This window comes from Guillardia theta (assembly GCF_000315625.1).
Source record: "Guillardia theta CCMP2712 unplaced genomic scaffold GUITHscaffold_95, whole genome shotgun sequence".
In the NCBI taxonomy this organism is placed as follows: domain Eukaryota; class Cryptophyceae; order Pyrenomonadales; family Geminigeraceae; genus Guillardia; species Guillardia theta.
This window is the reverse complement of record NW_005434579.1, coordinates 52,283-61,723: the sequence shown is the minus strand read 5'-3', so window position 1 is coordinate 61,723 and position 9,441 is coordinate 52,283. Positions and strand designations below refer to the sequence as shown.

The 9,441-nt window shown below is 54.9% G+C and overlaps 3 protein-coding genes across 3 annotated transcripts; 1 reads left to right on the top strand and 2 right to left on the bottom strand.

Moving 5' to 3' along the window:
• Positions 1 to 346: 346 nt before the first annotated feature.
• VPS11 (vacuolar protein sorting 11) lies at positions 347 to 3,731 on the bottom strand (the record flags this gene model as incomplete). Its single annotated transcript, XM_005824346.1, has 13 exons — positions 347 to 439; positions 486 to 527; positions 584 to 640; positions 692 to 779; positions 820 to 911; positions 955 to 1,042; positions 1,086 to 1,266; positions 1,311 to 1,478; positions 1,529 to 1,664; positions 2,012 to 2,068; positions 2,116 to 2,190; positions 2,321 to 2,410; positions 2,460 to 3,731. The coding sequence occupies 13 exons, from the start codon at positions 3,729 to 3,731 to the stop codon at positions 347 to 349; spliced, it is 2,439 nt and encodes an 812-aa protein (XP_005824403.1).
• A 1,686-nt stretch (positions 3,732 to 5,417) lies between these two features.
• GUITHDRAFT_116383 (hypothetical protein) lies at positions 5,418 to 7,155 on the top strand (the record flags this gene model as incomplete). The annotated part of the gene is made up of 11 exons (XM_005824345.1): positions 5,418 to 5,689; positions 5,747 to 5,865; positions 5,920 to 6,005; positions 6,053 to 6,271; positions 6,357 to 6,398; positions 6,449 to 6,490; positions 6,540 to 6,597; positions 6,645 to 6,691; positions 6,975 to 7,007; positions 7,056 to 7,097; positions 7,153 to 7,155. 11 exons carry the CDS (start codon positions 5,418 to 5,420, stop codon positions 7,153 to 7,155), a joined length of 963 nt encoding a protein of 320 aa, XP_005824402.1.
• A 261-nt stretch (positions 7,156 to 7,416) lies between these two features.
• GUITHDRAFT_116382 (hypothetical protein) lies at positions 7,417 to 8,818 on the bottom strand (the record flags this gene model as incomplete). Its single annotated transcript, XM_005824344.1, has 11 exons — positions 7,417 to 7,549; positions 7,599 to 7,663; positions 7,805 to 7,909; positions 7,957 to 7,995; positions 8,047 to 8,178; positions 8,228 to 8,257; positions 8,306 to 8,403; positions 8,459 to 8,512; positions 8,561 to 8,603; positions 8,653 to 8,700; positions 8,750 to 8,818. 11 exons carry the CDS (start codon positions 8,816 to 8,818, stop codon positions 7,417 to 7,419), a joined length of 816 nt encoding a protein of 271 aa, XP_005824401.1.
• Between the last annotated feature and the right edge of the window lie 623 nt (positions 8,819 to 9,441).

Genomic DNA, 9,441 nt, shown 5'->3' with positions numbered 1-9,441 from the left:
TCCCGATCACCCGCACCTCAGGCCCGCACAGTGGGCACTCGTTCTCGTTCTCCCCGAGGCATCGCTGGTGGAAGGAGCAGGGGGTCCCTTGGAAGCTGGACCCCAGATCAGTCTGACCCCCGCAAACTTGTCCAACCCTCCGCTCCCACCTGCACATGAAGTGTACGCTGGGCAGGTCGAGGGTCTGGCCGCATGCGCTGCAGTTGCGGGACTGGACTATCCTCGCCGTCGTCCTCAAGTTCTGCTGGGGAGTCAGCTGGGCAAGTCTATCATCAGGCCCTCCCACCTCGATCTCCTTCCGCATGCTCTCTGTCTCGTCTCGAAACCCCTGCTGGGAAGTTCAGCTCTAGAGCAGCTGGAGAGCATCTGGAGCCTGGATCGCCGTCTTGTCTTCTTGGATTTGACCCATCTCCCGCTGCAGGTACCTCGTCATGTACCCCTGTCAACGGACCTTTAGCTCAAGTCCAGCTGCCTCCCTCCTTCACCTTCACGAGCTCCAGCGTCGCGCTGTTGTTCTGCGCCAGGATCTGTGCCGTGTGCCAGTCAGGCGCAAAGTCCCCGGCCGACTCCTGCTCGGGCTGACCTGGATCACCACCAGGGGAGGGAGCAGCTCTCGCTCCTCGATGTGGGTCAGCGTCTCCTGCAGCAGGGTGAGCGAGCAGCGTCGGCACCAGGTGGAAGGCAGCTGGACCTGAACTTCCTTGGTGTACAGCGTGTCGCAAGCCGCCAGCCAGTGCAGGCAAGACACCCACAGCTGGGGGTCCTTGTCGCCATGCTTCCTGTCCCAGGCGTGAGTTTGACCCGACGAGTCCAGCTGACCATGAGCTCAGGGACCTGCAGGTCTCCATGACCCCATCGACGGACTTGATGGACATGAAGTGCTCGAGAACATCTTTGAAGAGACCCTGCTTCTGCTGGGGAGTCAGGGGAACCGACCTGCCGACACCAGCTCACCTCCAGCAGCATGACAACCCCTTCATGAAAATTTCTCAGCTGGCAGGTCAGGAGGGCTGCTTCGGTGTCCAGACCCACCTTGGTTCTCCTGCTTACACGTCAGCAGCCTCCAGCTGGTGCCGAGCAGCGACCTCAGCAGCGCCAGCGCCTTCTCCTTCAGCTGCTCTGGTGAGTGGGAGCTGGAGTGGCTGGCCTCCCTCTTGCTGGGAGACACGACGGCGCCTCGCTGCCTGGACAGGTAGAGCTCGAGCAGGAACTCCAGCACCCCAGGGTGTTCAGCCTTGGAGGAAGACACCACGAACTCAAAGAAATCTGCGCGGCGGATCAGAGACATTTTCTCAGCTGGAGCAGAGGACCTATCAGCTCGTCCTCGTGACTGTCCCCGAACAGATGGATGAAGTCCATCGGATTGATCGGATCGATCCGCTCGTTCCCTGCCCCTGCTCCTGCTCCTGCTCCTGCTCCTGCTCCTGCTCCTCCCTTCGTTAAGTTCGGTTCCGAAGACGAGCGCGGCAGGCTGTTTCCTGCTGTGGGCTGTCAAGTTTGCGCCTCGGCTTTTCGTTTTCGTTCTCACCGATCGGATCTCTCTTAAGCTTCAGTTCAGCTCTTGCTGGGTTGGTACCAGAAGAGTTTGCGGGCGCCTGCTGCTCGGGAGGAGCTGAGTTTGAAACTTCTTGAGGATTCTCGAGCTTGTACTCGGTACACATCATCTGGTTGTGGGTAAGAAGAGAGGTGATGGGGAGGGTGGGGCTGGGGGTGAAGGGATGAGAGCAGAACGGAAGAGGAGGGGGTGGGGAGGAGGAGAAGACAAGATGGGGTGGGAAACCAGAGGAAAAGGAAGAAGAAGGGAAGAAGGAAGGGGAATGCTGGACGTATAGAGGAGGAGGTGGTGGTGGAGGAGGAGGAGGTGGTGGTGGTGATGATGATAAGATGATGATGGTGATGATGATAAGATGATGATGATGATGATGGTGAATGATGGTGGTGGTGGTGGTGGTGGTGGTGGTGATGATGAGTAGTAGTAGTAGTAGTAGCAGGATGAGGAGACGACTGGGACCTTGAGTAAGTCGGTAGTCTGCGTCGGAAGAACCTTCATTAGCTGACCGCCATATCGCTGCATGGTCACAATCAGCTGGGAAAGGAGGAGGAGTTACAGTCAACCTTCATGCACTCTAGACAGTCGGTAGAAGTCAGGCTCCTCATGTACACCAGCGCCTCCTCTGCTTGCTTCTGATCCTGTCAGGCTTCTAGTCAGAGTTTCAACGATTTCTCCCACCTTCCATATCATCTCCCTCCTCCGACCGCTCCACTTCATCTTTCTTCTACTTCCTTGCCTCCTCTGCTCCCTCCTTCCTCCTCTTCTCACCTGTACAAGGATTTTGACGCACATGTCGTGCTGTCTGTGCTTCTTCGCAAGAAACAGCGCGTGTTCGTAGTACCCGCTGTTGCACAGAGTCTGTCCAAAGACGTCAGAACAAGGCCCCCGAGCCACCCGCAGTCTCTACTCTGATCGCCGTGATGGCCTCGAACGGAACTCCATCCCACTTGACGAACTCGTCCAACTTGGCCACGTCCTTGAGTTTCGTGTAGCAGTTGAGAAGGAGCGCCGTGTGGTCCGAGTTAGCTAGCCGCTTGTGATGCAGAGTTTGCAAGTACGAGGTGAGGTTGTGAATCTTCTGCCCATCAAGGAACTTTCTGATCACGTAGGAAGGCTCCAACTTCCCCACGGTCAGGAGGTACTGTGCCATGGCCCCATCGTGATCGCCCTTGCTGTACAAGTGATCGCCGAACTTGCGCTGGATGTCGATGATGTAGCCTTCGTCTAGCTGCTGACTTTGCGCCAGGTTCACAGCGATCTGGTATAGGTTCCGCTTGAAGAGCATGTCCAGCTTCTGCTGGGTGTCTTTCTCCGTCAGCTGGAGGAGTTTGCCGTCCTCGCACACAAGGATGAAGTTTCCCCACTCCGTCAGCACGTGCCTGATCACTCCAACGCTGGAAGAGAAGGAGATAAGCTTGTTCTTCATGTCGTAGATTGTCGCGGTGTTGTTCATCGCTCTGTCCTCTGTGATGATCAGCAGGTAGCCCTTCATGTGCGCGATCATCTTCTTCTCTCCCTCGAACGCGTAGCTCCCTCCCCTCCCTTCCTTGCTGAAGTAGTACACCGCTTCCTGCCGACCAACCACCATCTCATGGTCATCGGTGTAGGTGGCGGCGCCAGACATGCAGCCTTGCTCGTCAAGCACCTCCATCCTCCCCTGCTGCAGGTTCTGGAAGCACAGGATGTGCGAGGTCGTGGCTACCAGCAAGGAACTTCGCCCCCCGCTCACATAGAAGAGCCCCATGGACACGACAGGCGTCTGGTGGGTGCTCGTGAGGATGCGACTCGCCGCCTTCTTGTGCTGCGCGTCTCCTTGGATGAGGATGACAGAGCCTGAGTGGAGGCCGACGAGGATGAGGGAGAGATCCTCCGACGAGGTCAGGCAAGTGACGGGGGAGCGAGGGAGGGGGAGCCCTTCGAAGACGTCCTTGCAGAGGACGTTGAGGAAACCGTCGGTGCTCCTGTCCATCTTGTCCATGTTCCAGACCTTGAGCACGGAGGAGGAGAGCAGGTCCTCTCCTATGCTCACCAGCACGTTCTGCTGCTGCAGCTGGTGCAACTGCGTCACTGACTTCTCGAAGGCTTGGAACTTGCTCAAGTTGCACTTGCGATCGCAGAGGGTGATCGAGCCCTCCTCGTCTCCGAACACGATCTGCCCCCTCCCGCTAGTGACGGCCATGATGCCGACGCGGTTGATGTCGAGGCTGACGGAGCTGAGGAGCGAGCACGTGCGTGAGCTCACAGACAGCGTCTGAGCAAGTGAAGGAAACAAAGGGATTGGTCGAGCGGGAAAGAGTGGAGGGGCGAGGAAGAGGGGAGGAGAGCGGCTGGGACGGGACGGGACAGGATGGGGTGGGATATGATTGGATGAGGAGAAGATAGGAGGAGGAGGAGGTCGAGTGTGGAAATGAAAGCACGTACCTCCCATCATCTCGAGAAACATTCTCCCGGTCAAAGAACTGGAATCTCCTCCACTGGTTGAACATGGTGCTCCCCCACTTCGCAAGGTGCTGTCCTGCACAGCTCCTTGCTCCTCTCCTGCCACTTCACCTGCTTGCCACGTCATCGACCTTACACCTCTTCATGCGAGAATTGTTGATATGAACCCAACAAGTCAGCGTTTCATGGCCTCTGCTGTGCGCATCTCTCCCGCTAGCACACATATCCTCATCTCTACATTTCTGTCGTCGTTATCACATACCATCTGCATCTGGCCCTCTGTCACTGTCTATCATCATCTCCTGTACATGGATCCTGCCGCTATTTCCGAGAGAGGTCACGGAAACACGAATTCTGAGCATTCTTCGTACTTCTGCCTTCACGAATCTTGATCTTCTCATTCTCATTATCGCCACATTGAGTTCTTTTCCAATCATCACTTCACTTCTTCGTCATTGCCTCGTCCTCTCAGGCATATAATACCTACCACAGGATATCTGTAGATACTGCTCAGAAATACCTTGTCCTGTCAGAGCAATCAACACAACCTATCGCTGCATGAATAGTGAATCATTCTATCTTCTCCTCTCTCTATCTCCCTCTCCCCTCCTCCTCCTTCTCCTCCCGCCTCTCCTCCCCTTGCTTCTTCCCTCCCTCCCTTCCGCCTAACACATCTGCCATGCTCGCGTCACTCATACCGCACCTAATTTAACTAACTTTCGTAGTACAAATTTAAGTATACATATGCAACATTATTCAGTCATATGTGATTATTTTGATAAGATATATTACTATAAGTATTTTATTCACACTATCATGGTACAGATTGACTGATATAGTACCGAAGCTCAATAATCATAATAACAGACATTCAATTCTAGGACAGTGCAAGGTCTTGTACTGTAAAATGGGGGGTAGGGGTAGTATCTTATATTAGAACATGGGGGTACATGACCGGTCCTCAGAAGGGTGATGATCCATTTCATTGGGTGGGGGGTCAATCATAAATCATGGGGGTGGGTGGTATGATGGATTTGGATAAGTATGGGGTCATTTCATGATAAATATGGGGTAGTAGAAAATTGATTGGGGGTGGGGGTGGAGGGGTTGGAGTCGTAATTGTCATAAGGAGAATGCATGACAAGGAGGAGGGAAGAGTGAAAGAGGGGGAGAGGAGAGAGAGAGGAGGGGGGAGGATATGGCAGGACATGAGATGAGATAGTGTACAGGATGAATGAGAGCAGGAGAAAAGATGAAGTAGTGCACGCTGGACAGAAGTGAAGAGAACAGGTGTAGATTGGAGGAGCAGAGGCGAGCAAGAGGAGAAGAGGGATTGAATAGCTGGTATGGCGGCGCGCGAACGTTTTGTGCGGTGGAACAAAGACAATGGAGAGAGAGAAATGGTTGAGCTGATTGTGTAGGCAAAATGAGGCCGGTGTTGGTATTATCGGGAATGTCGAGAAGAATGCAGCGAAGCGAGAAGAGAATACGGGGCTGCATGAGAGAGGCAGAAGATGTTCCCATCAGCTTCACACATGATCTACGAGCAGACACCAAGGAGCTACTCACCGACTTGTGTTGTAGGCTAAGTTTGATCCCAAGGCAACCAACGATGCCGGTGAAGCAGCCAAGGTCGTGCGGGCTCTGGAAATTCCTCATGGTTGTGTGGCTGGCGGCGGTGTGGCCGGAGGGGGTGAGGTAGGCGTTGCTCTCCCTAGTCCCTTCCCTAGCTGACTCTTCCTCCTGATCTGTTAGGAGCATGCAAACGTTTGCTTTCATGAGCGCAGTGCACAATCCCAAGATGATGCAGTCGCTGCGGCACAGTTCAAGAACGTGCAAGCTGTTCTCAGGGAGCACGGGGAGGCATGAAGACGGTGAGGCCATGGCGTCATCGGCTCTTGCTGCTGGCGTGACGGCGAAGTGAGCAGGGCAGAGGAGGACTCGGAACCTCTCGCTGTTCATGAGGAACAGTGGGGGGGGGAAGGATTTCCTTCAAGAGGCTCAAGCACAAATCGTGAGCTGACGCTGCTGCTGCTGCTGTACGAGTAACGGCAGCCCCAGGCGTCGCTGACTCGATCTCTGCAACAATTCTTGAGTAATGGAACCGGGTTGATCTTCCCTGCGGTCTTCGTCCTCCTCCTCGTGACAGGACAGGTGGCCTTGCAAGAGGGAGATGTCAAGGAGAATGTGGCACATGGCAGTGAGAAGGCTGTGCCGTTCCTGGAGCGAGAGGAAGGTGGAGAGGATCAGGACAGGATGCCAAGGCTAGTGGAGATATTGGTTGTGCGGAAGAGAGATAGAGAGTAGGAGGAAGGGAGGAGGAAGAACAAAAGCAGGTCTTTGCAGGTTGACGATGATGTTTCAGATCAAGTGGGTCTTTGACATCTTCAACTTCATCTTTCTCTTGGTCTTCATCCTCCCGTCGTCCTCGTCATCGCGTTGAACCTCTGGGTCAAGACAAGTGTAGTCGACGGCGAGTGCCCCAACTGCGGGTCCAGGGTGCGACATGGCTGGGTGGGGAAGCAGGAGGGTGACGGAGAGGCTGCAGGTGATGCTGGCAAAGAAGTCGCAGTCTCTGTGTATGACGTGCGGGACGCCGCTGCTGGGTGAGTAGGGAGCTGGTGATCTCAAGGTCGTTCTGACGTTTCTGCAGTCGAGAACGGGAAAGTGTCGAGGGTTTCAGTGTACAACACTCGAACGGTAGGGCGGCCATGAGGAGCGTGTGGGAGAAGGAACAGAGGAGAGATGAGATGAAGAGGAAGGGGAGGGGCATGGGATGTTGGGGGGGGGGGGGGGGCGGAGCGGGGTGGTGGATAGGGGAAGGGAGGAGTAGCAGTTGCTGAAACGACGAGAGGAGAAGAGAGTAGGCAGAGGAGAGGACAACAAGAAAGGAGAAGCTGAGAAGGAGAAGAGGAGGAGGAGGAGGGACGTGGAGCGTTTCCCAGTGACTGGCGTCTGTATGACTTGTATGAACCTCTGACAGGACACGAGGACGGGGAAGCAAACTGTCGTTGACGTGAGCACTCTTCATTTCCTTCAGTTTGACGAGTGACAAGGTGGGCAGGTTGTGGATGTCGAGGCGATCGACGTAGACAGCAAGGAGAAGGTAGGGAGGAGCCCCACCTCAAGATTCAAGTTTCTCACTCCCTGCTGCTCCTCAGTGATAAGGTCGGCATCAAGGTTCATTCTATCATATCTTACAATCACCACCCGGCCTGCGCTATCGCCTGCTCGCCACCCTCACATGTCAAGTGCTAGACATCTCTGATCTCTTCGACGTTATGTACAGCGCAAACTCTTCATGTTCTTGGCTGGTCCGAGCGAGCACCGCAGCTGTATCCCCCTGACGCCCCAGCTGAGCATCACCAGCCAGCCCTTGGAGTACATGGGAGTGCATGCGGGCCAGGCTGAGCAAAATGAATACATCAAGCGCCCTCTTCCTCTTTCTCCTCCTCCTTCCCCTCGTTCTCTTGCCCCTCCTCTCCATCTTTCCCCTTCTCTGCAGTCTGCCCCTCCTGCTCCTTGTTCTCCTTGTCCTGGTCGACGTTGGCTCCATTCCTGCAAATATTCGCTCAGCCCCCCTGTCGCCGACCTCGAGATCTCCTACCCATCCATGTGCAGCGACCAGAGCATGTCGTTCTGCTCCTTGAGCGATGAGTTCTCTTCCTTCAGCTGCGGACACGCGTGAGGGAGGAAGAGAAGGGAAGAAGATGTAGACGGGGAGGAGAAAGGGGAGAGGTAGAGCAAAGGGTCAGCTATAGGATGGAGAGGGGGGAGGAGGAGGCGTATGGGGTTAAAGAGGAGGCGCCTGACCCTCAGATTCTCCTCTTTCAGGCGATTGATTTCATCCTTGAGCGATTGCAACGACGGTTCTTCAGCCGGAGCTTTGCTAGGGATCGAGCTCTCCTCCTCCACCTCCTGCAGGTCCTTGTCAGTTGAAAGAGTGAAACAGGCAGGAGGGGAACAGCTTCATCGTCGCTGTCATGGCGGAAGATCGCAAGCTCCTGTCAACACGCATGAGCAGCGAGGACAACAGCAGGCGACGAGATTTTCACCTCTTCCTCTTCCTCTTCCCCACTGCTGTATTTGGTTTGCTCTTCCGTTTTGGTTTCTGCCTTGTCGTCTGACTTGGATGTTTTCTTCTCGGCGTAATCTTCATGCAGCTCTCCTTCCTCCTCCTCGTCACTCTGTTGTGCTTCAGCTATCAAACCAATCAGCATCACTCTCGCTCCTCACCTGCCCTGCGCCCTCGCCGGTCCTCCGCCTCTGCAATATAACGATTGAGATGGAAACAAGTATATAACTCAGGTCGACCTTCGACTCTTGTTTCTTATCTCTTTGCTCTTCTAGGGAGTTCCTCTTCCTTCCCACCGAATCGTATCCCAACGCATCTTGTTCCTTGGACCATCTCGCTGCACTCACAGCGTTCAGTCAAGACACTCGGAGACTATGACTTTAGTACACAACCTCTCTTCTCGAACCCTTCCGACCTCAGGTCTCGCCCGTCTCTTCCCTCCCTCCCTTGTTATTCGCATGTCAGCCGGTCGTCACGGGAGCACCGCACACTACCTCTCCAGTTGCCCTGCCAATGAGGAGGGGAAGAGCGCCCAGGCTGCGCCATCAGCAAGTCAACCTCCTCCCTCTCCTCCCTCAGCGCTCACCGGCAGCATCGAGTTCATCTGCCTCGCTGCCATCATGGCTGCGACAGACTGCATCCCGAGGGTGAGAGGAAGACAAGGCAGACGCCGGAGCTCCTACCGGATTCGGCATGTCGACCCCCCTGGTTGACATCGCGCTGATCACATCCATCATGCCAGGACGCCTCATGGCGCTCGGGTTGTCTCCTGGAAACGGAGGAACTTGACCAATCGAGTCACTAGGAAGACGCGCAGGAGCAGGATGGGGTACCTCCTTGCATCGGAGGAGGGCGCATCCCTGGAGGAAAGATAATCCCCCTCCCTCTTGCTGACTGTCCTCTCCCCGCTAGTCCCATCATCAGCTGCATCCTGCTCGGAATGGACGTCTGCGAACGATCGTTGGGGCCGTTTCGCCGATTTCCTCCCGGATTCATGGCGTGATCTGATCTCGCAGGTAAGAGACGGAAAGAGATTCGAAAGCAACAAGATGTATGTCCAGATTATCCTCGTCACTGCTACAGCGAAGTCTATGTTCAAGTCTGATGAAATGGCAAGAATCTTAAATTGACATTAGATGGCGGAGTGGAGGAAGGTAACGATCAAAAGAGAAGGACAAGTAAGCGAGCAGACAAGACAAGAAGACATTGGTAGGTAGCAAACAAGAGACATGTACCCTCGGCAAGGTGTGACAGAGCAAACAGGGAAGGTGGAAGCGACCGAGATATGGCAGAAATAGAAAATACGATAGGAGGGGGGGGGGGAGGAAGGCGATGAAACTAGGGCGAGGAAGTTTGAGTTTGAGGGACGAATGTC